Raw genomic sequence first — 25,702 nt, 5'->3', positions numbered from 1 at the left:
TGCCCAGTGATAGAAGGAAACCTCTACAGCATAATAACTGTGTGGGCTGGAAAGGATGGCTTAGCTGCTGTGTGTACATATAGCACTTTCAAAGGACCTGAGTTCAATTCCCAGCACCCATGTCAGCAGGCTGATGACTGCCTTGTAATTCCAGCCCTGGGGAATCTGACATCTCTGGTTTCCTGGGGTATTCATGTGACTGAATGTATACACATAATCGTAATTCAAATTACTAAAGGTGAACCTTTCAAAAGCTGCTTTTGTATTACATATGGTGCCAAATGCCTTTGATCCCAAATACCACAGAGGCTGAGACAAAATTGGGAGCAATTTTGCAAGATTCTTTCTCCAAACAAAATTTTAAAAGAACCAGTGGTGTAATTTTAGTAATCAAGCCTTGGATTCAATCTTCAGTACTGGAGGTGGAGGACAGAGAGACAGAGACACAGAGAGAGGACAGTGGACAGAGAGACAGAAAGAATGATTTTTAAATGACTTTTAAGCCTGATGTTTTAAAGGAAGAGCCACTTTTCATCCTTAGCTGCAACCTATAGTGAAATGGGATGACTTTCCTCATCTAAGACGCTGTGCTAACTGTGTTAATGCTCATCTGATTTCCAAGTTTAAAATGGCAGTTATCCATGGGAGGCATCTGATGCAAGTTCACTGCCATAGCTTTGAGCCAGCCGGGCTACACAGTGAATTCCAAAGTAACTACAATGTGAACCCATGTCTCCAAACAACAATAAAAAGAACTGACACAGATTCTTGTCTATTCTGTTTTCTTTGAAGTTACAAATAATGTATCCTATTTAAGTTAAAAAGTAGTAACAATAGACAAAAATTATACTCAAGATGTTTCATTTCTAAATCAGTTAAGTGAGTCAGAATTACACTCATTCTTTCCTAAGCAATATCTGTAAAGTAGCCATTTATATAACCACAGTAGACATATGAATTAAGCCAAGTATGATACAGATATTAAAAAAAAAAAAAGTGGCCAAGCAGTGGTGGCACATGCCTTTAATCCCAGCACTTGGGAGGCAGAGGCAGGCGGATTTCTGAGTTCGAGGCCAGCCTGGTCTACAGAGTGAGTTCCAGGACAGCCAGGGCTATACAGAGAAACCCTGTCTCAGGAAGAAAAAAAAAAAAAAAATAGTGGATAAAGCTTTGTATCCAAGTTTTATTTGCTCACATTATACAAAGCCGATCACTACACCTAGGGTGGTTTACAGATATCTCATACAGAGAATCAAACGGAGCATCTTGTTCTTAAAGCGCTGTATCCAAAACCACTCAGCAAGCCAGCTGATGTGTGAGAAGCTGTCAGGGCAATCAAATCACATCTGCACACTGTCTCTTTACCTACACTCCTTTTGCAGTAAGTACAGAAAAGTTCCCCAAAGAGAAGTACACGAACAGAAGAAAGGTGAAAGCAGGAGGCAACAGCAATTATCACCACAACTTTCTAAAGCAGACGAAATAACCTTTGAATTGCCACAGATGAATTGCCAAAGGGTCCTCAGTATGATTTTTTTTTTACAAAACTCTATTTTCATTGTTTGTCCAGTACAAATTACAAATTTTCATCTAGGTAACCTTACATGTTTATATGTATTTAAACATCGTTTGATTTTTAATTCAGAAAGCAAATCCATGAATGGCTCATGTTTGCATAGAATCATGGATAAAGGTTTTCTAATCTTCATTAAGAACATTCATCATCTTTTAAAAGGTTACCCACCTGTGATTTTTCTCCAAAACGATCTTGAGATGCTTCTAAAACAATGACAGGTAATAAAAGTAAAAGCTTTTTCGGGACACAGGAACCAAAATCTGTTCTTTATGCATTCCTTGCTCACTTAATATCACGCATCTGGCAGAAGCACAGCTGGCCTTAAGTTCTCCATAAAAAGTAGTTTGAGTATCTTCCAATTAAGTGTCAGACATACATTTTATAGAAAATATATTAAACAATCATCACATCATGGAAATTATAGCCAGTAATGAAAGTGCTTAGTAAATTATTTTAAAGAGTAGAAGTCAGGACATATAAACTCATTAAAAAAAAAAAAAAAAAAAAAAAAAAAACAGGAAAGCTTTTGACAATTTCTTAGCATAAATCCCGAGTAAACTTAGTAATGTTAAAGATAACTGAGAATAAGGTGAGAGGGTGCAAAAATTAGGACATTTCTTCTCCACTTGCCCATACCCTCCCTATCCATCTCTCCTTTTTTAACACATTAAGCTTAAAGTGCTGGGATGTTTATCTTTCTCTGACCTACATGTCAGCAACACAAAAAGTTATAAAGCCAAAAAGCCAACATAGGAAAGTGAACTTAATGAATATAGCTTTCCAAACTACTTATGAATTTAAAAGAGCTGAACTGCAAAACTGGTAAAAATAAAGGATCTGCACACGCTCATTCACACACACACAGAAAACAAAGGGCAGCAATGGGAATGAATAACTCTACAAGTTTAAGAAAAAAAAAATCACAAGAATAGTAAAAATTACAAAGGAAAACTTTACAAACTCTAACGTCAGAACGTAATAAAAGTACCAGTATTTCTCAAGATGTTTGAGTACTTCTTTTCTTTAATAATCTAAGTCGATTTCCTGTTAAATACGAAATCCCAGTGCTGGCAAAAAAGAAACAAATAGACAAACAAAACTTGGGCTGTTGCTGTCCTGTTTAAAACCCCAGACTGTATTTCATTTCCCTAGCTGACCCGAATCCATAACACAGTCCTATCCAAAAGCAAAAGGCACCCATCCAGTCAAACAACCTACGAAAATAGCGGTGGAGTGCGGCCCGTGACAACCGCCGACGAGCGGAGGAGAGAAATGAGTGGTTCTGAAAAGTTAAAAAACTCCGGGACCTAGCCATGACGCCAAAGGGAGCCGGCGACACACCCAGGGCGGACCGCCACGTTAAGGATACAGCTCTTGCGGGGTGGAGAGGGTTCTCGCCAGCTCTGGCTGCTGCCGAATCCGGATCCCGCTCCTCCTCCTGATCCTCCTGATCCTCCTCCTCCAGGAGGTCTGCACCCCGGCTTGCCTCCTCGCTCCCCCACTCCTCGCCCCCGACTCCAGCGACTCCCACCCCGGTAAGGCCTGCTGCCTCGAAAGCGGAAACGGTCCAGGGCGATGTGGCTCCGCTCCCAGAAGGACGGCCGGGGGCTGCTTTCCGACAGGGACCCCGACGACATCCGCCCCGGGGGCGGGTGAGTCCGGAACGGTTCTTTGGGTCGGTAGCTGCTGGGTCCCCTGAGCTGGCCCCGCTCGGCCGGGTGCCGTGAGCGTGAGAAATTCCTCAGCTGCTGCTGGGAGGACGACGAGGAGGACGAGGAGCCGCCGCCGCCGCCGCCGCCGCCTCCCCCGGATCCACCGCCCCGGGCCGGGGGAGGAGGCCGCCGCCGCGGGTACGGTAACAGCCCCCCGCCGCCGCTGCTGCTGCTGCTGCTCCGGCTCCGGCTGTTGTCGTCGTCGCTGATCTCCCCGTCTTCGAGCTCCCCTTCTTCCTTCGGCGAGAGGCCGCTAGAGGCCGGGGTCGAAGATTCGGCGGCGGCCGCCATCCGGGGAGCAGCGCTGGCCACACGACCTGAAGCCCTCCGGCCGGGGACCGCCGGACCGCCGCCTGCCTTCCCCTTCCTCCTCGGCCCTCTGTCCTAACGAACCCGGCGGGCGCGGCCTTTCCCGTGCTCGGACGCCCGGCAGGTTCTGCTCCCCAACTTCCCCGCACCCCAGATCGCTCTCTCTCTCGCTCGCTCGCTCTCTCTCTCGCCGGACCGCCGCTCGCCAGTTCCCTCTCCTAGCGCCCCCTTGCTGCTCTTCCGCCTCGCGAGAAAGCCTCTGTGGAAGGAGGCCGGGTCCCGAGCGTCATTTCCTGCGGCACGCCGGAAGGCGACCCTCCGAGTCTTGCAAGAACAGGAAGCGCCCCCCCCCCTCCCCGCCCCGGTGCTGGCTGGGATTTGTAGTCTCCTCTTGCTCCAGGCTTCGCCCTTGTGTCCCTGCAGTCTTAACTGTCCCCTAGCATCCCGTCCGAGGTGGCAGGCGGGGAAGGAAGGGGTCAGTGTCTGGGTTGCGGACCTGCTCTTTCAGCCGCAGACCTGAGTTTCAGAGTCATTAGTCGGTGGGGAAGACATCTGCCCTCTTCTCATTCATTGCTAGGGGCCCCCCGTCTGAGACGCTGGACCTAGTCTCTTTGGGACCCCGGGAGGTGGGGGAGGGTGGGGAGCGGGTGTGGCCGCCATGTTGGTGAAGGCGACTGTCTGCGCCCAGAGCTCAGACACGTTGGCTCTGCGGGCCTAAGCCCGCCATATTAATAAAGAGACAGGGGAGTGGGCCCTCCCTCCCACCCCGGTACTGTGCACGCCCCTCTGCCCTCCCCGCGCTCTGCACCGAGCTGGCAGCGCCGGGTCGCCTGCCTCGTTTGTCTAGTGTTTGACAGAAGCTTGCTTAGCGGGCAGCGCCTCCGAAGTGGCGTAAGGTGGCGCCGAATGAGGGGCCCGGGGAAATGCCGACCAATTGCGCCGCGGCGGGCTGTGCTGCTACCTACAACAAGCACATTAACATCAGCTTCCACAGGTAAACCTGGGCGGGGAGCGGGGTGAAGGAAACGGGAGCCTAGGCAGTCTTGAGTCTCGGTGGTGTCAGAAGAACAAGGTCCTCTGACTTTTGTCACTTGCCCAGCTGCGAAGAGCAAGGGGAGCCTCACTCTTGTCCTTTGTGTGTGGGTCCGCACATCTGGAAACATTTGCTCCTTTTCAGAGGAAAGTTTATCAAATTTGCAAGAAAAAGAAAAAAGAAAAAGAAAAGAAAAAAAAAAGAAATCCGAGTTACTATGCCTTGCATTAAAAAGTGATGAGTATACCTTTATTTTCTACTCTTTTATTTTTTATATCTTAGACCATGTCTTGAGAAGAATGACGCCATAAGGGTTCAAACCAACAAATCACTTTAGAAGCCTGCTGGGTTCGAGTTAAGATTAGGCAATTTTCACTACTGGAATTGACGTGGGAAACATTTCTAATAGTCACACATGGTAACTGAGTCAATCTAATTAAGCAATGTTTATCAAAGAGCAAATAGAAACTCTCTCTTGAACAGAATCACCCTGCACTCACACACACACACACACACACAATATCGAGGTTTTGTTTTTGGTTGAACACACAGTCATGTCTTTAATTCTGTTAAGTCAAACTCCAAAGCATGTGAACACCGACTTGAATGTAATAGGTGGCACTCAGTAAATGGTCACCTTTCCTTCCAGAACTGCCAACTGCCTGAAGAAAAGAAATACTGAAAACTTAACTGAAAACAGTTCTGATTTTATATACCCTTCCATATACCTTGTGATCTTAGAATATAGAAAATATCTTTGCTCTTTTTCCCACCTCACTGTTACTACGTGCATCCCCTAACTAAAAGCTGCCACTTTCAAAATCCCTCTGATGTTTGTTTTTAAAGTATTTCATGCAAATGTACTGCTTTATTCATTCTTACAGCTAATGTACACTGGGTCCCTAATTGCCGGACATTATGCTAATGATGTAGATAGTTCTTACCCTAGGGGACTTTAGAATAGAGGAGTACGGCATAATTACTGTTGAGTGCCACAGAAAAGACATTCAGAGAGACCTAATTTAGCCTCAGAAAGTCAAAGGACACTTCACAAAAGAGGTGACATGTCAGATGATACCAAAGGATGACAGAGATTTGGTCTTCTGTATTAAAGCGTTTTCTACTTTGTTCCAAGAGTACTTGAAGAAGCCCCATGACTATGAAAAGACTAGCACGGTTAGATTTACATAATAAAAAGCCTTCTGGCTGCAGCAGAGAGTTAAGAGTGATACTTAAAGTGTGAGTTGAGCATCGCCAGAGAGGAATTTGATGAGAAGGAAGCCTCATAGAATGTTAAATCTATCTGCTGTTTCCTTCATGGGGAAATGACGTTACATGTCAACTGAAATAAACACTGATGCATCCATCGTCGTCGTTGTGGGTACAGGGGTACAGGAGCACTGGAAAAGGGGAGCTGAGTGAGCTGTAACAAAGGGAACCCAAGCCTGGTGTGCTCGTACATGTCTGTGACCCCAGACCAGAGGAAGAAGAGGCCAGCCTGTGCTACATAGAGCCTATCTCAAAAGAAAATGTAAATAAATATGAGGAATGCATTCAGGGATCTAGAATAAGATGCTGTTGGCAGTAAAGCTGAAGAGAAGTGGACAGATTTGGGGAAATGTTTAAGGAGAATTTACTGGACTTGATAATCTGCTGTGGACCATGAAAGGGAGGAGTCTAGCCCCTAAGTCCAAGGTATAAGAGTTGTACAACAGAGAGCTTGGTGCGCTGGCTCACAGCTGTGATCTTAGAATTCAGGAGTCTGAGCCAGAGGGATGCACCCTAAAGTCAAGGCCTGTCTGGACTACAGAGTAAATCCTTGGCTCAAAAGAAGTCAAGTAGATTGGGTGATGCATGCCTTCAGGCAGAGGCAGGTGAGTTCTGTGAGTTTGAGGCCAGCCTTGTCTACAAAACAAGTTCCAGGACAGCCAGAGCCATTACACAGAGACAGAGATACCCTGTCTCAAAAACACAAAAGAACAAAAACGATACACAGTGTACAATATTGTTCATCTAATGTGAAATTAACATTTTAATGGTAATCTTAGAAACTTAAGCCTTTGTAATTGCTAGGCAGGCACATTCCTATATTCCCCTTACATGGGAAGAGTAGGTAGAAGGCTTACCATGAGTTTAAGACCAGTCATAATTATAAAATGATTTTGAGTCTTGGCTACAAAAGAAGACCCTGTCTCCAAACACAACATACAAAAAGGAAGGGGGAGTTAAGACAATGTTAAAATAATAATCTATTCCTGTTTTTATAAATACAAATGGTATTTAACTTCTCTTGTAGGACATAGACACACACTCTTATCTTCTGTGTGTATCTGTGTGTGTTTCAGGGTCTCACTTTGTATGGCTGGCTCATACTCAATAAATAGACCAGATTGGCCTACATATCTCTCACATGTAAATAACTCACATGTACTCACAAAGATCTCTCTGCCCCTGCCTGGCAGTCATAGACTTCTTTATCTGCCTACACAAATTTTGTTGGGTAGGGGCTGGAAAAGATGACTCATCAGTTAAGAATGTTTATTGTTGCAGGGGGGGGGGGGCACTGGAGAGAATGGCTCAGTGGTTAGGAGCACTGACTGCTCTTCTAGAGGTCCTGAGTTCAATTCCCAGCAACCACAGGGTGGTTGTAATGAGATCCGATCCCCTCTTCTGGTGTGTCTGAAGAGAGCCAAAGTGTACTTACATACATAAAATAAATTGAAAAAAAAATGACCAGAACAGTGTGTGTGTGTGTGTGTGTGTGTGTGTGTGTGTGTGTGTGTACATGCATGAACATATGCCATTAAAAAAAATGTTTATTGTTTTTGAAGAGGACCTGGATTTGGTTCCCAGCCCACACATGGCAGCTCACAAATCAGACCCAGAGGAATTCAACACATCTTCCAACTTCTTTGGGCTCTGTCATGCACATCGTACACACAGATACATTTAGGCATGTACACCTACAAAATAAAAATAATTTTTAAAATTATGTTGCCTAAATTTATTTTCAGTTGTTTTACACTTGTCTACATCTCCTTCACAAGCTTAATGTGCCTCTGTTGACACGCCCTGGGCCTCGTGTTCACGACGTGTGCTCGTTTTTCCTCAGTGAAATGATCTCCACTTTGAAGTTTGTCCCTCGTCTTATGACTCTTCTTCTTTGCTCTGTTTCAATCTCTCCCATTGACCCTTCTCAAACTCTTACCCAGAATAATCCACCTGTGTCTGTGTGGCCTCCATATTACAATAGCCCCCAAACAATAGAAGTCCTTATCTCTAATGATTAAAAGACTGTTTGTGGGCCAGATGTGCACTGTTACCCCGGTCCCCTGCCTGTCCCATCCATTCAATATCGGTAGGGAATTGCCATCTGACAAATATACTGATTCCCGTATTATCCTTTTCCATATGTGAGAATAGTATCCACCCAACTAGTCAGAAGCCGTCCACCTTGATGTAGCACTCTTCCCTCGTGACTGAGTATTGTAGCAGCATCTTGACTGGCTTACTGGCTTCATTTCATGTACTTCTAACCACCCTTCTACAATCAATGGTCTATAGCTCCACATTAACAATTGTCATTTCAAAAAAGGGAAAAAGCCCCAGTGTGTAGTATCTGCCCACTTTCTACAATGTGTACACTCACACTGAGCTCAGTTTCAAGCCACCAATGTGACATGACTGATTGTGAACATAAGAAAAGATGTCCAATATCACACTAATCTATAGTGGTTCTACACTGCAACAGACATAAATAACTTCGAAAAGTAGAGAATGGGGCTACAGAGATGGCTCAGCAGCTAAGAGTACTTTTCCAGAGCACCCAGGTTCAATTCCCAGCACCCGCCACAGGCAGCTCAAGCTATAGCTCCAGTTCTTTTTGTTTGTTTGTTTGTTTTGTTTTTTTTATTTTTTTTTCAAGACAGGGTTTCTCTGTATAGCCCTGGCTGTCCTGGAACTCACTTTGTAGACCAGGCTGGCCTTGAACTCAGAAATCCGCCTGCCTCTGCCTCCCGAGTGCTGGGATTAAAGGTGTGCACCACCACGCCCGGCTTATAACTCTAGTTCTAAGGGATCTAACTTTTGAAATCCTTGGGTCCCTTACTTAGTTCATGTGTGTATATCCACACAGAGAAACACACATGATTAAAAAATCTTTTTTATTAAATATAGTTACTAGTAAAGTGTTAGGAAATTAGATTTTAATAATGGCTGTATTAGCAGCAGAGTCTGTCAGGTCTTGCAATTCAGCCATTTATGGCTTGTCTTCTAAGACAAGAAGGCCCATGATTATTTCATGCCTTGTGCCTGAGATTCATATAAGTTCACTATTCCCACTTCAAATGCTTTCTTTGGGGCCTTCTAAATGAATCAGCATGTCCTATTCCAAATGACTCCATACTTACTCCTTTTTAATTTTTTTTATTAGATATTTTCTTCATTTACATTTCAAATGCTATCCCCAAAGTCCCCTTTACCCTCCCCCCACACCCGCCCTGCTCCCCTACCCACTCACACCTACTTCTTGGCCCTGTCGTTCCCCTGTACTGGGGCATATAAAGTTTGCTAGACCAAGGGGCCTCTCTCCCCAATGATGGCCAACTAGGCCATCTTCTGCTACATATGCAGCTAGAGACACGAGCTCTGGGGGTACTGGTTAGTTATTCATATTGTTGTTCCTCCTATAGGGTTGCAGACCCCTTCAGCTCTTAGGTACTTTCTCTAGCTCCTACATTGCGGCCCTCATAGTTACTCCTTTTTAAAAGACCTACTGTGCCACAAAGCTAAGCATTTACCATCTTCTAATCTTTAAAAGGAGGCCAGAGAATAATCTTGATATTCTCTCTCTCTCTCTCTCTCTCTCTCTCTCTCTCAGTGTGTGTGTGTGTGTGTGTGTGTGTGTGTGTGTGTGTGTGTGGTTTTGAGATAGGGTCTCTCATTGTCCTGAAACTTTCAAAACTTAATCACTGAGCCACAGTCGTTCACTAGAGTCATCTTCTCAGCCCCTTGGAAGCATTTCTACTTTACATTATAGATAATAGAAATAAAATACCTAGGCTGGGAATGTACCTCAAATTTACCTAACCTTTGTAGATCTCCATTTTTGATGATAATGGTGCTAGGATCAAAACCAAGGTCTCTCATATACACTAAATGAATATCTACTATTGAGGTACATTCCCATTTATTTTAAATGTAAGCTAAATAGCATTGTTCAAACTATTGAGTGATGTTTCCAAAACAGGAAATGTTTATAAAGCCCTGGGTGTGTTATGTAGACAAGAACATATTCATCAGTTACCACCATATAAATTTCTTAATATGAGATGGATTTTAATATTTAAATTTAGCCAACAGGCTAACCCATGTCCTACCCTTAAATATATACTGTGAAAAATACAAACAACACATTTAAGGACCAGACAGAGTTCCATGGACCTGTAACCCACAGGAACTCAGGGGTCATCCTCAGCCATACAGTAAGTTTGTTGTCATCTTGGCTGATATTAGACTCTCAAAAATAAAATAGATAACATCTGCCAAACATAATTAAAAACAGCACTCCAAAATGGGATGGTATAGGCCCATAATCCTGACACTCAATATGGAAACCAATGGACTCCAAATTTCTGCTCATCCTTATTGATGCCCTAGTAAAATGAAAGACTCTTTAGCTGGGCTTGACAAGCCATTAAATAATTAAAGAGTTCTTTGAAATGAAACTGAGAGGAAAGTGCTAAACCAAATGCAGTAGCTCACTCCTGTAATCCCACCACCTGAAAGGCTGAGGCAGGAGGACTGTAGAGTTTCAGGTTGGCCCTAGACTACAGTGTATTGCAGTCCAGCATGGGTTAGATAAGGCAGACCCTGTCTCAGAAAGCTCAGAGGATGATGCAGACTGAGGACTAAGCAGAGTTGGTAAATTTACCAAAAAATTTAGGGAAACTAAAACACCAAAATACTGTGAACTGTGGAGTGACAGCAAATCTTCAGGGCATGCCTGACACGAGGAAGGATATTTAGAGCACATCTGGGCTTTTGCCTTCTATGCCGTCATCATTGGCAATGTGTGGAAATCTAATTCCACACATGTGATAGGCCTTCCGAACCACATGATCTCACATGGATCTTACAGCTCTTTTTATACATGAGTTAGTACATGTAGAGGGTACAGTAATCAAAGAAGATTTATAAGCCAGCAAACTGCCACATTGCCATGAAAAACGATCCGAATTTGATGCCCTGAGCCCATGTGAAGTAGAAGGAGAAACCCGTCTCCGCTTAGCCTCAGACCTCCATTTGTAAGCTGGCATGCGCCCACATATGTGCACATATAGACAATACCAAAGGGATCGTTTTAACAGTCATGTTTTTAATGTGTATATTTGAGAGAGAAATATAGCCCTTTGGTCTACATGTGAAGGGCAGAGGACAGCTTGTGGGAGTTGGTTTTCTCTCCTGCCATGTGGGCCCAGGGGACCTAACTCAGGTTATGAGGTTCTGGGGTCTGTGTTCTTAGCTAATGAGTCATCTCAATGGTCCTACATTTATAAAGAAAAAAGAATTGTAACTGAAATTTAACTATGTGGGAATGTTTCTTCTTACATTCCAACGCAATTAACAAACCTAGAATTATTAGAATCTCCAGAAACAACCCTTTATATTTGTGTCTTCCTTCAGCAGGGTGTGTTGAATGAATGTTTCTTTTGTATTTGAAATAAATACGAAAGGAAAAGGATAGCTACAGATGATTTCTCTTTTTTTTTTTTTTTTTTTTGGTTTTTCGAGACAGGGTTTCTCTGTATAGCCCTGGCTGTCCTGGAACTCACTTTGTAGACCAGGCTGGCCTCGAACTCAGAAATCCGCCTGCCTCTGCCTCCCGAGTGCTGGGATTAAAGGCGTGCGCCACCATGCCCGGCTTATGATTTCTCTTTTTATAATTATGTGTTCTGCTGTGCTCCATAGCTCCAGGCTTTTTAGTGCAGCTTAACTACATAGACTACAGTGAGAAATTTATCTATTCAGTATTGGTATTAATATATTAATTTTTATTGAGTTCTTACTTTTCACTATTGAAAGATAAGCAGATGAGTAATAATAACTGCTTTCCTCAAAGAACAGCTTTGGAGCCAACGAAATGACTGTGCCAAGGCTGTTGCTATACAAGCCATAGAGCTTGAGTTCCAGTCCCAGAGCCCATGGTGGGAGTGGAGAACCAAATCACTTCCCTGCAGAAGTTGTTTTCTGACCTCCACATGTTTGCCTGCACACACACACACACACACACACACACACACACACACGGCACACATGCATGTACACAGTTTTCTTTGAAAATATGTAACTTGTACACTGGAAATTTTAATGGAGAAAGTATAAAACAATGATGTACTGTAGGAAAAACAGAAAGGACTATATCATCTAGACTTTCCTTGTTAAAATTTAATCTTAATCATACCTGATTTATTTGTTAAACAGCAGCAGATAAAAGCATTGTGCAATCACTTCTGCTTGTAATCATTCTATGCAAGAATGTTATTTGTGTTTTAGTCATTGCCCATGTTAAGAGCTAGATTGGAGGGAATAGCTCTATTTTTAAAGTCTGTTTTAAATGCTATTAAAGTCAGTTTTTCAGTAAATTTTTATAACTATGAAAATTAGTATAAATTGACATCTGGAGGTTGCTTAATTTTTTCATAAATTTTTACATAAATGAGAGACTTTCTTAAAATGTAACTGTTTTAAATACAACAAAAGCAGGACCGTTGGAATTTGAGTTGCTTTTTGTTTGCTTGTTTTAAGGTTTCCTTTGGATCCTAAAAGAAGAAAAGAATGGGTTCGCCTGGTTAGGCGCAAAAATTTTGTGCCAGGAAAACACACTTTTCTTTGCTCAAAACACTTTGAAGCCTCCTGTTTTGATCTAACAGGACAAACCCGACGACTTAAAATGGATGCTGTTCCAACCATTTTTGATTTTTGTACCCATATAAAGTCTCTGGTAGGTCACTCTCCTTTCTTAAACCGTGTTTTAAATCCTATTACTTTTTGCTTGTATAAGAAAGCCACTCAAATTGTGTTAAAAAAAAAGTGTGTAATGGCACACCTCAAAAAAGCTACAAGCTCCCTCTTGTGTAATAGCGGTATGGCTAGAGGTGGAGATCAGAGTTCCTGACTCCAAGGCTGTTCCCCAGTTAATTCCAGATTACAGATTTTGAACTTTTAGGTTAAGGATACTCAGCAGGTAAAAATCCATACAAACACTCCAAGTATGAAACACTTTGCTTATAGGGTGCTTTACCAGAATTGCAGTCTTACATAACTACAAATTATTTGTTATTATCAGTCACTGTACCATTGGCAAAACCAAAGATTGCTAATGCAGCCTTCAGAATCACTCTCTTCTGATTTTAAGATGACAGACAAGTGACTTGCTAGTGAGTACTTTAGGAACACATATTCAGTTATGCCAAGAGTCTCTTCATAAGAGACCATAGAATTCATTCCCTTTAGGCATGAGGACTTGGGAGCTTGGAATACCACGGAAGGTTTGTGACCACACATACAATATAGTTAGATGGTAAAACTAAAGCCAGGGAGTGGATCGATAAATTATCAGTTGTTGACTTATCTGAAAGAAAAGAGAATTGGGTACAGGATGAAAGAATCAAAACACGTTCAAGGCAGCCTTTAGTTCCACCCTGGGCAGAAGCAGGTAGAGTTCTGTGAGTTAGAGCCCAGCCACATCTACTTTACTGAGTTCCTGTGCAGCCAGAGCTACATAGTAAGACCCTGTCGCAAAAACAGAATAAACAAACCCACTTGGTTTAAGGGGCAAATACAGCTTTGTACAGTAGAGTGTGTGCAGTACACTGAGGCTTGAGGAGCAGCACTAGGGGAGAGACAGGAGGAGAAAGAAATAGTCTATCTGGTTAGGGAAGATCTGATTGGAGAAGAAACACTGAGGAAGCCACCGTAAGAAAGAAAAGGTAGAAAACACAGGGGGGTTTAAAAAGGGCATCTTCCACCAGAAAGGGAAAGCTATTGTTGAGTTACTTGTGACATTGGAAGTAGACCTAAGTTAGTGTTTTAATGGGAGGGTGTTAACTGCTGCTGCTGTTTAAGATGTTAGAAAACCTGCAGAACTGCAAGGGCTTATTTCCTAACCTTTCTCTTCTGAGTACCTCAAAGAGTACCTGACCCTGAGTATGCACTCAATTCTGTATTGAAATTGAAATGTACCATCCACTGGCACAGGGAATGCATGTGTGTAATTAAGTCCTCAGGAGGCAGAGGATGGAGGTCAAGGCCACCCGCTACATAGAAGGTTTGACACTGTCTTAGTTAGGGTTCTACTGCTGTGAACAGACACCATGACCAAGGCAAGCCTTATAAAAACAACATTTAATTGGCACTGGCTTACAGATTCAGAGGCTCAGTCCATTATCATTAAGGTGGGAGCATGGCAGCATCCAGGCTGTCATGGCGCAGGCAGAGCTGAGAGTTCAACATCTTCATCTAAAGGCTGCTAGTGGAAGACTGACTTCCAGGCAATGGGTGAGAGACTTAAGCCCACACCCACAGTGACACACCTACTCCAACCAGGTCACACCTATTCCAACAAGGCCACACCTCCAAATGGTGCCACTCCCTGGTCCAAGAATATACAAACCATCACAGACACCATCCTAGGCTGCATGAGACATTGTCTCAATGCAATTAAAGAGGGACCCTTATTTCTGACATTTTGATCATTTATTTATACAGTAACTAATAAACTTTTCATTATACTAAAATATGTTAGATGTTTTGAAAATGAAGAGCAAGGGGAGACTGTGCCATTTCTCTGTGAAAAGAGACTGGCTGTAGGTTTATGATAGTAGGAACTACAACTTATTCAACATTATTTCCCCAAGATTAATGTTTCAATAAGTGGTTGGGAATGCTTTTGCTTTGTTTTGTTTTGTTGTTTTTGTTTGAAGAGACAATCTTTCTATTGAGGTAGCCCAAGCTATCTTTAAATTTACTCTGTCTAGCCCAAGCTATTACCTTATGGGTGTTTTTCTTGAATGTTTATCTTCACCATGAATATGCCTGGTGCCTATGGAGACCGGAAGAGGACATTAAATCTCCTGGAGAAAACGGCATTACACATGGTGGTCAGCCACCATGTCGGGGTGGAGATTGAATCCAGCATTACACATGGTTGTCAGCCACCTTGTCGGGGCATTACACATGGTTGTCAGCCACCATGTCGGGGTGGAAATTCAATCTGGGTCCTTTGGAAGAACTACCAGTGCTCTTAGCTACTGAGCTCTTGTCCCTACAAGCCATTCTTGAACTAGCCATCCTCCTACCTCTTCATCCAAAATGTAAAGTGGAGTTTTTCCTTTACGTTTTGGCTTTTCTGAGGTGATTTCACTGTGTAGCTTTAGAGTAGTCTCAAGTTATATCAATCCTGCCTCAGCCTCCTGAATGCAGGGATCACAAATGAGTCAAGCATACATTGAAGAATGTTTATTTAAAAATGAAAGACACAGTTTTAAGATGTGACACCATAGGAAAATCATAAGTAGTTTGATATTTCTGGAGTATATGAGACAAAAGAATCCTTAGCTTTCTGGATTAGAAAACAATTTCTAGCCAGATTTTAAATCTTTGAAGGTTTCAGGTAAAGAACTAATATCTCAATCTGTTTGGAAGCTTGATATCTAAGAATATGTCTCTGCAGATATGTGAGTTCCTGTTTAAGTAGATTCCAGGTCTAAACTATTTGTGTAGTAGAAAAACTAATATTAACTAAAAGGAAGATCAGATCAATATTATAGATAAAACCAAATGTCTCAACAAATTCTAACTTGGCCTTAGTAAAAGGAATTGGAAAAGTTTTTTTTTTTTTTTAAATCTCCATAGAATCATATTGAAAATCTGGAAGATACCTTGAAAATCTACTGCTTATTTAGAAATCAATGTTTAAATAAGTCTGCAGATAAAGGGCATAAGAAAGGCACAGTGGCAACGTGGCTTTAATCCCAGCACTCAGGAGGCAGAGGCAGGTGGATCTCTTTGAGTTCAAGCCAGCAGCCAGAGCTGTACAAAGAAGCCCTGACCCAGAACTGCACAGGTGAGTAGAGTCCATTCAACCTACTGAGACCCGTAAGCCATGCTCCCATGAGCTAGCCTGCTGCTGTTGCCCGGTAAGCCTTAAAAGCAGGTCTTTAAAGATGAGTTAAATACTGTGTTACTCAAAACTGGACACTGTTTACTTATGTGTGATATTCATAATTTATGTTAAACTCTCTGTTCGGCTCAGAAACTCAAGTCAAGGAACCTTCTGAAGACAAACAACAGTTTTCCTCCAACCGGGCCATGCAATCTAAAGCTGAGCAGCAGTCAGCAAGTGCTGCTTGAACACAGTTATGCCTTTAGGAACCCTATGGAGGCGAAAAGAAGGATAATTAAACTAGAAAAGGAAATAGCAAGCCTGAGAAGAAAAATGAAAACTTGCCTGCAAAGAGAACGCAGAGCAACTCGAAGGTGGATCAAAGCCACATGCTTTGTGAAGAGCTTAGAAGCAAGTAACGTGCTACCTAAGGGCATCTCAGAACAGATTTTACCAACTGCCTTAAGCAATCTTCCTCTGGAAGATTTAAAAATTCTTGAACAAGATCAACAAGATAAAACAGTACCCATTCTCTAAACGTAAAATGGAAGAGACTCTCTGCACTCAAGTTTTCCTCACACACATCCCAGTGCCCATCTCCTGCCGTCCCCCACCCACCACACTCTGGCAGTTACACTACAGTCAAGTCCTGCAGTTTTACTTGAAGTAGCAGTGTCAGTGTCACTCTCTGGAGACCCGAGGAAGTGGAAAATCCAATGACAAGCTTGAGAACGAGCAGAAGTGCCTTACATGAGGATCACGGACTTAGGAAACACTGCTAGCAGTGTTTCTGCTCTTGTTTTTTTAAGCTGCTGTCAAATAGGAATAACAAATGATATGTTCATAAAAGTAAAAGCATTCCGCACCAAAGCTGGGGTATTACATTCTAAAGAACATGTGAAGTAGGAGCTAACTGCATTAAATATGATCTTAAAGCTACTGCTGTATTTTGTATGAATTAAATTATTGGGATTGTGGTTGAAAATTTTATAGAATAAAACCTCTGGGGTATGGGGCAAGGTTTGTTTCTTGGTTTTGTTTTGTTTTTTGTCCTTTTTAGCCTTTTGTATTTTAACCAGTAAAAGTAAACTTATCATGGCCTTTTTAATAAGAACATTGAATTTAAAAGTAGGTTGTAAAATAATCTGAAATAGTATTTTGAATGTGAAATACCTTTGAGACTCCAAACTAGGTAAGGCCCCAAGCACCTCAGACTGGGAAAACCCGGTGAGTTATAGTCAACGTCTAAGAAAATATACAGAAAAGAATGCAGAATTGGAAGTCTAGCTTTTACTGTAACAAAAAAAAATAGACAAATATACATTATTTTTTCTCTTATATTTAAGATTTTGAATCTCCATCTTCATAATTGATATGTTAATAAACACTTTAGACCCATTTGTTCCTCGTGTTGATAGCAAAATCTTTTTTTGGGGGGGTCCTCCCCCCACCCCCCAGACAGGGTTTCTCTGTGTAGTCGTGGCTGTCCTAGAAGTCACTCTGTAGACCAGGCTGGCCTCGAACTCAGAGATCTGCCTGCCTCTGCCTCCTAAGTACTGAGATTAATGACTTGCACCACCATTACCACTGCCCGACTTGACAGCAAATTCTTAAGCTGATGTTTCTTTTTTGTGACTGCCTCTGCCTCCCAAGTGCTGGGATTAAAGGCATGCGCCACCACCGCCTATGACTACTTCTTAATTACCTTTTTTATGTCAAAAATAGCTTTTTCCCTCCTTAATAAATCACAGAATAATTTAATCCCAATGAACTACATAACTATATCGTGTCTCAGACCCAGGTCAGGCTGCTGCCTATCAGTGTCTGAGGATGGGAAAGCGTCTAAGAACGCGTCTGAGGATCTAAGAACGTGTTTTAAGGTTGGGACGTTCAGCATAAAGGGTGGGGTATGGCATCCATGCCCTGTACCAGGTAGGGCCTGGGGGAGCTGAGAGGACCTGGAGCCCAGGTCCACTTTGGTACGCTAACTATGCACCTTCGACACTTGTCCTGGGTGTGAAACCCAATAGTGTCAAGTTAAAACAGGCTCTGTTTATCTTACTCCATCAGCTTGCTTTTTAACCCCTCCCCCCCCCTTTTTTTTTGGAAAATTGAAACAACTTTAATTCATAATGGAAATAAAATACAGTCCTCTAAAATAATGTGTGTCTCTGTGATAAAGCTATGCAAATGCTGATATTTATAAAATAGAAATAGCAAAATCGCTCTTCTGGCACCACTTGCACCTTGAAAAGGCCTTGTGTCACTAAAAGTCTAATAAGAGCCCTCCCTTCAAAAAGCTTTGGCTAAGTAAGTAAAAGAAGCGTGTTCACATAAGTTATTTAGTTCTTCTTCAAGTTTGTGAGCTTACCGTATGAACGTAACATGCCCGATCACAAATAACTGTAAACCTTTCCTACACAGAGATGGAATTTGGATTCTCTGCCATCTCGTAGGCTGTCCCTCTCCGTCCCACCCCGTAACCAGCACTGTCTCGTAAGGATTGTCTTCCCTGCAAACATAAGGGTGGGAAATGGCTCTCTTAAGTTTTCATGTGATACCTGTAACCAATACTCTATAAACTCTTTTGTAGATGTGATCACCCTTGTTAGCTATCTTAAGAATTCCTTAAATTTGTCGTCGTATATTTTTTCCTAATACTGGTTCATGTGTCTTTATATTATCTCAAATATCCACAGCAAATGCACTGAGTGTACCTACTCGATCGCAGCCTAAAATAAGCTAGGTAACTAATCGTATTAACATAGCCTATGCTCTCGAAACGTAAACTTTCATATGGTTTACCACGTCCCCCAAGCCCCAACCACTAAGTCATGTGGTCTGCCTGGGGTTAGTATCTTGATATCTTGATACATTTTTTTAAAATCATAAATGTACAACATTGTAAAATACAAGGCACTTTTGGCAAAGTTGCATAGTCTTCATTCATTATTATCAGCCTTTAGTTTCTTTGGGCTGTGTTGTTTGTATGCTGGAGATTGGACCCGGGGCTTCGTGCATGCATGTATACGCTCCCGCGGAGCCACATCCCCAGTCTCCTTCATTCACTATTTGTGGAGACCATTGAATAAACCCTCCTCTCAGTAAATGTAATTCTCTGCCTGTTTTCTTCATGTTATTTTCCCAATAGCAAGCTGCCAAGCCTCTTTACATGACTGTATTAACACCTCTGTCTGCCTTTAAAATGGCTTCCTAGCTAACACACATCGGTCACGTTAGCCGCGAGGGAGAAGGAAGTGAAGGTGGGGAAGCGGGAGTTCCAGGCTTTTAAAAACATTCAAGGAGCTTGAATGTTCCATCCTACCATCCTGCCTTCAGTGTGCTGATAGATTTATTTAGTTGACTGTAAACCAGAAAACTGATGGAGTGAGGCCTGATGAAGCCAACGGACAAACGTCTCTAATACCTGTGCTTTGGAGGAATACTGGGAGGGCCCAAAACTCAAATAGCCAGCTTAGGCTATTTGAGACCTTGTTTGGAAAATAAACAAACCTGTCAGAATTACAACAGTAATATCTGAGTCAGACCTCACAGATCTTCTATCTGTCCAGTGTGACTACACGCTACTAACATTCACAAAGCAAAACGAAAAAACCAAAATGCAGCTGAAGGTTAGGAATTTGATATAAAGACAAACACTAGGCTGGGAGATGTGTCCTGTTCAGCATGCATCAAGCCCAAGGTTCAAACTCCAACACCCAAAAGGGGTTAAATACAACACTGGCTGCCCTTCGGTTGCTGCAAGCCTCCCAAAAGAACGGTGCTTATTAGAATATGAGATGCATTCTATGAACGAAATAGGTGTAAGATGCTTCGGTACACGCGGTTGAGTTGAAACTCATGGAAAGCGTAGAAACTTTAGACTTATTTACAACCAAGTGACTTCCTTTTGAAATCAAACGGAATTTTCTTAGAATGGCTGGTGAGAGGTGGGCAGAGCTCTAGGGTTTGGCCTGAGTTCAGTGTTACTGGGTCAGAACCCTTAAAAAAAAAAAACATACTGAACAGATCGAATTGATTGCTGAAAGAAAGACACAGGTAGAAGTAGGTCAAAGCTGAGGACGGGAATATTTGAAACTTGATATTTTGGAAACACATAACCCTACTGACAGGTTTCTGAACGAAATCATGAAACAGTTGTTTTCCGGTCTCTGCCTTCCTCCTTCCAAGCTGGATTCACACCAGAAGGTCCCTTTGTTTACTCGGTCACACATGACTCTGTCCCACTTGCAAAGAGATGGAGATGTCTGCGGTCCATGCAGTGCTAGGATGAACACGTGTCTTCCAGTTCTCCTCCTTTCAATGTATGTTATCAAAATAGGGGGAAAAATCATGTGTTTTAGAAAAGCAAAAGATAAACTTTAAATGTATTAAAGATATTTATGAGATCCTTGCTAATGTTGTCTGTGGAGATTTTGTTATGTGCTCTCATTTCTCAGTGTTAGAATACGGGTAAATTTTAATTTTGATATAATAGAGAAGCTAATCTTATATCAGGAGTGGGATTCTTTTGATATTTAGACAGTTGAATACTTCATAAAATTAACAATTTTGTAATGTATATTAAACAATAACATTGTACTCATTAAAAAATGTATTTGGAATTTGTTACTATTAAAAAATTGTTTCCCAAGGAATTTTTGTCATCCCTGTTATTTCTAGAGGTGAACATTTCTGTAAAGGTCCTTACTCTAACTTGAGCCCATAAAGACTCTGTAGTCTTTCTCCTCTGTAAGTTGAAGCAAACTGTGAAACAGGTAAAGAATGAGTGATGCCTTAATGACAGGTTGGCTGTACGTTGTTGCTAAGTGTACATTATTGTGCCATTTGAAATCTTTGTGCATTCTAAGCTGAATACACAAAGGACTGTAAAAGTTCATGTGGAGGTGGGGTACGACTCAGTGGGAGAGGACCTACTATGCACAAGACTCTGGGTTCCATTCCTAGCCCAAAAACATAAACAACTTTCCTTGATAGTTCTCTGACAGTAACTTGAGGCATGCACAAAGACTTAGTGATAGATACAATAATCAAAGCATTGTCTTAGTAGTATTCTTTAATGCTTTATAAAATAGCACTTTCACCTTAACTGGGATATTTGACAAGCAGGATGAACACGTGAGAGGAGGTCCCTCCTCTCTGGTCTACAGTAGGAAAGTATTTCCATTCCCTTGTCCTGTCTTCTCTATAACCCACTCTTAGGGACTAAATGGAACTCACAAATTGGTCTTCACGCTGCCTAACTTCTAAAACTTTGTTTTCCAGACATTAAAAAGAATGAGATTTGATGTCAAGAAATGAAATATGTGTCTGAGACAAGCTTTCAGTTTAATAAGTTATTTGACAGATATTCTAAATTGTCTCTCTTAACTCCTCTTCATTCTCTTGAACTTCCTGTTTATCCTCTTTTTAGCTCCCAAGTTTTACAGTCCTTTCTCTGACAAGGGCCTCCTGCCTATATGAGCGATGCTTTACTGCTGGACTGTTATCACTAGCAGGCTTCCTGGCTTCCTTTCAAGTTAGAGCTCAGTATGTGTCTCTCCCTCTCCCCTTCCCTTTTCCTCATCCTCTCTCCCTCCTCCTTCCCACTCCTCCTCCTCCCACCTCCCCCCTAAACGTGACAAGGTAATAAGTGCTTTTCTTTGTTGTGGTTTGGTCCCTTGCTATGTATTGCAATGCTAAATACTGGCCTACAAGGTCTGGTTGCCCTTGGGAAGGAGACAACCTTCACACACAAGCAATGCTCTGTGACCTTGCTCCTTAGTATAAAGCTATTAGTCGAACAAAGATGCTAACAGCCTCTCTGCAGAAGAGACGTAGGCAAGGTTTCAGTACCCAGGACCACAAGGAAAGAGAGAGAGGTGGAGAGAAAAAAGAAGACCCCATGGGGTAGGTGAGTCATGAAAACATGGCCATGAGGGCTGACCAATTGGAGTAAGAGCAGCCCAGGCAGAACATGACAAGTGATATACATTGGGGTTACTGGCAGGGAAGTAGACATAATAGCATAGGTTAGATAACTGCTCAGCACACTTCACTGGTAATATGATTTCATGAGTAATGTTCTCCCGATCTATACTAAGGAGAAAGACCATCCCTGGCATCCATACTCACCTGATGCTGGGGATACAGCACAGCATCGAGCAATTACCTACCCACCTCCCTATCAGCAAAAGTTTGGGATCCAGGAGGAGAGAAGTTTGCTCGGTTTAATATGAATCCCAAAGAGACAAAAAAATTAGCTAACTTTCCAAAGATGGGAGTGGGGGAATATTCATTTGAATATTCATTGAATTGAATTCATTGAATTCTTTGTGCCAGCTCTTCCAGGGTCCTTTTGCTGAGCTTGAGTTAGGGCCTCCAAAGAGGCCAGTAACATCATGAGCATGATGCTTGTAGCTTGTGCCTGAGTACAAAGGGGAGATAGATAACTTGTGGGAGAGAGCCTTCGGACTGAAAAGTCTTCCTTGCACAAAAGGCAGGTTCTTACTGTTAGGTTTCAAACCCAGAACAAAGGGCCAAGGTGCCTATTTAACAGGTTCTCCCAGCATCCCTCACTCCCAACCAGTTACAGGGTTTATATGCTCTGCACCCTACCCCGAACTCTCCAGCCCAAGAGGCTGTGTTGCCTCCCTATAAAATCCAGCTAATTTGGTTACCCCAATTCTTTGGGGCCTCCTGCTGATGCACTTGGTTCACCTCTCTCCTCTTTCCCCTCCCCCCTCCTCATATGGCTCAGGGTCATGTCTGGACCCTCCCAGATTGTGGGCCCGAATACCAGAGGTTTTCCAAGGAGATCTCTGTCCAGGCCAGGTGCGAGGGTTCCAGCGAAGGGAAGTGAGTGTGGGCTCCGTAACTCTGAGCTGCTCTGAACTCAGTCGGGTCAGGGTGGGCTGACGAAAAGCCATGAGGAGTGCGGCGGGACCTCAGGTGGCTTGAGAGAGAAGATCTCTTCCCAAGTGTTACATACAGCTCTTGGAACAAAAGACTCAGACAAAGGAATTAAAGGATAAAGCTACCTTTAATTCCCTGGATGGATTTATATACAGGGGGTGATTCAGGGTTCAACAGCAGGTACCTCTCATTGGCTTGGACTGAGAGTTTGGGAAGGGGGAACCTTATTTGCATGTGGGAAGGCTTGGTGCTGTTCCTACATGACTGATAGCCATACGCCTTTCCTGTGGGGGCTACGGGGGCTGTGGGCGCAGTAACTTCGACAGGAGCCAGGGATCTGATCGATCGCCTTCTGTCCCATGTAGGTGGAAATTACCACCCACCAGGGTTCAAGACCTAAGCTCGACTTGAGACCAGGCTGTCTGTGCATAGCCCGTTGCCTCACACCAGATGTCCCTGACTCTGCCTATGTTTTATCTCCAATAAAATTTGTCCTCCACCATACCTTGGAGCTGTGTATCCTTTTCATTTCTTTCTTTCACACATAGGCCCACAGTCAGCTAGTCACACAGTCTCAGGATTTTTGCATACCTAGCTCTTTGCTGTCAGTCCAACAATTTGTTCAACCATCTATCTACTCATGAGCTCTGCACTTCCTTGTGAGATCCCTGAATGTTGCACCTGAAGGTGTAACTGGAAAACTTAGGGTGGGTGTAAGCAAATCCTGGGTCTGAGTCACTAATGGAAGTGTTATTTTGAATAGCTGGTTAGGCAGGAAACTTTCACAAGGGAATCAGGGCCCTCCCTTCTTTGCCTCTGTTACGTGGGAAACATCCTTTATTGGATGTTGGGGTGGGGTAGGAGAGAAACACTCATTTGGAAGCACATTTCACTGATTGTTTCATTTCATGTGTAATTTTAGCCCAATCTGTACTAAGGATCCCTGGCATCCATACTCACTTGATGCTGGGGATACAGCACAGCATAGAGCAATTATCCAGCAAGCATGAAGCCCCAAGTTGACACTCCAGTACTCAAGCAAAAGAACTTACTGGACATAGACTTCGATGTCATTAGATGGCTCGATAATCACAGTAAGGCCACTCCTTTCCTATGGAACAACTGATCAGACAAGACCATACTGTAGCCCGATGAAGGCAAAATAAAAACACGCCCGTTTTTTAATTTTTCTAAACGATGCAAATGAAAGATATTTTTAAAATTTTTTTAATTTTACAGGTTGTTGGTAGCCTGTACCCAGTAGTCTGACAGTACAAATACTGGTCAGATAGCAAGCTGAAGTAATACAATTATTTGCCTAATGTAAGGATCCATGATTCATAGGGGAATGATACCCAGGACTCAAATAGTATGTGAACACAAAGAGTGTTTTATTCTGCAGAAGTTCAGCATGCTGAGGTCTCCCTATTACCAAGATAGAGAGACACCCAAGTGAACGTGCAGGCCTGATTTAAAGCACATTAGGGAATTCTGAGGGAGGTGACCTCTCTGTTAATCTGTTGTGTCCATCTCTGGACATTCTATTACCGGTGTCGGGGCTGAAAACTTGCTTGGGGGGGTGGTGTCTGGAAACTGTTGACTGAGGAAGCAGCTGAGGACGTCTGGACGCTGCTGCTGACCCATTGTCCTTGCCTCAGGCCAGGTGGTGGGGCAGCTTCTGAGGTCTGGACTTGCCTGGAATTGCCCAGTTCTTAGCAACAGAAGTGTAGGCCTAGTCTCCTTAACTGCCAATTTGAAGCCTGTCATGGAATCAGACCAGTCTTTTCACTATAAAGAATAAATAACAGAGGATATATAATAATTTTGGTTGAAGCCACTATTTTGTGTTCTACCAAAGGAAAAACCTTCTTGGCATATATTTTGAAATTTAAAATAGCATGAAGTTTTACAAATGTGCCCCACCGTGATACAAAATGGTTTCAGCTACCAGACATCCCATGTACATCAAAAGAAATATAGCCTAACCAGAAAAAAAAAAAAAAGCCCTTCCCCCAGCAGTGGAAATGTAAGCTTTTAAAGGTTGACTGGGTTATGTCACAGTTGTGTACAATATCTAAATAATTCCTTTTCCTCCCACACTGTCAACAAGTAGCTGGAAACACCTCAGAAATGTGTGGTTGTCAGCTTGTTACGATTCACTTGGACAAAATAACTCCCAATCAACCTCAGCCTCCTGAATTCTGGGATTAATAACATGGGCCACCACATCTACTGAGATCTTTGTTTTGAACCTGGGGCTGGGAAGATGGCACTGTGCATAAAGTGCTTTCTGTAGAAACCTGAGAACATGATTTAAATCCCCAGAACCACATGGGACTGGCACAATAGTACCCATGTATAAAAGGTAAAATCAGTCACAAGACTCGGATTATCTGAGAATAGGATGGTCTGCTGTGTAAATGAATGGACAGGACACACACACTTGAAATTGTAGAGGAATTTTAATCCAGCAAGATGGCTCCTCTAGCAAGGGATTACATCCAAAGACACACGTCTTTATGATCTGGCTAGAGCGCAGACAGGCCACATCCCTTTAACTCCTCTGCCTGGAATACGGATACAACCTTAGTACAGTCCGTTAAGGTCAAATTCGTTTGTAGAAGGAAGGAGCCAGGTGTGAAAGTGACGTCTAATTGAGGGCCAGACAAAGTAACAAAGATCGAAAGATTTGACAGAATGAGTCAGAGATAGAATATACCTTACAAGGACAGCACAGGAGAGAGAAGCTATTTTGAGAGCAGCAGTGCAGGGAGAGACAGCTAGGCAGAGTTGGGAGGCAGTGCCAGGAATGCGGTGCAGTTGCAGTTGAGTTCGGGCTGTGGTTTTTGTTTCTTTGTTTCAAGTCTATGAAGTTCATTGCAGGTCAGCAGAGGCAACTGAAGCCGGAGCCAGGTGAGTAGAACAAATTGCCAGAGTTGTTTGAGGCTAGGCAGAACAATTCAATGGGAACTTGAGAGAAGCCAGATTGAATC

General features: G+C 42.7%; 2 protein-coding genes across 3 annotated transcripts in view; one reads left to right on the top strand and one right to left on the bottom strand.

The window, feature by feature from the left end:
- The window catches only part of Zfc3h1 (zinc finger C3H1-type containing), a 47,310-nt gene extending 43,504 nt beyond the window's left edge, over window positions 1-3,806 (bottom strand). For both annotated transcript variants that reach the window (XM_085843173.1, XM_021173920.3), the window contains exon 1: window positions 2,946-3,806. In XM_085843173.1, the coding sequence (XP_085699299.1) occupies window positions 2,946-3,579 (634 nt within the window). In that variant the 5' untranslated portion in view covers window positions 3,580-3,806. The remainder of the gene's footprint in view (window positions 1-2,945) is intronic.
- A 27-nt stretch (window positions 3,807-3,833) lies between these two features.
- On the top strand, window positions 3,834-20,442 carry Thap2 (THAP domain containing 2). The gene is made up of 3 exons (XM_021174367.3): window positions 3,834-4,591; window positions 12,437-12,632; window positions 15,945-20,442. Exons 1-3 carry the CDS (start codon window positions 4,521-4,523, stop codon window positions 16,329-16,331), a joined length of 654 nt encoding a protein of 217 aa, XP_021030026.1. The 5' UTR covers window positions 3,834-4,520; the 3' UTR covers window positions 16,332-20,442.
- Window positions 20,443-25,702: the final 5,260 nt, after the last annotated feature.

Source organism: Mus caroli, unplaced genomic scaffold (assembly GCF_978045245.1).
Source record: "Mus caroli unplaced genomic scaffold, Mus_caroli_1 scaffold_9, whole genome shotgun sequence".
Taxonomy (NCBI): Eukaryota; Metazoa; Chordata; class Mammalia; order Rodentia; family Muridae; genus Mus; species Mus caroli.
The sequence above is the reverse complement of the archived record's forward strand: the minus strand, read 5'-3'. Positions and strand labels throughout refer to the sequence as shown.

Coding starts and splice junctions, on each gene's coding strand:
- Thap2 (XM_021174367.3), top strand. CDS start 4,521: ATGCCGACCAATTGCGCCGCGGCGGGCTGTGCTGCTACCTACAACAAG. Junction 4,592..12,436: donor ATTAACATCAGCTTCCACAG/GTAAACCTGGGC, acceptor GCTTGTTTTAAG/GTTTCCTTTGGATCCTAAAA. Junction 12,633..15,944: donor GTACCCATATAAAGTCTCTG/GTAGGTCACTCT, acceptor TGTTCGGCTCAG/AAACTCAAGTCAAGGAACCT.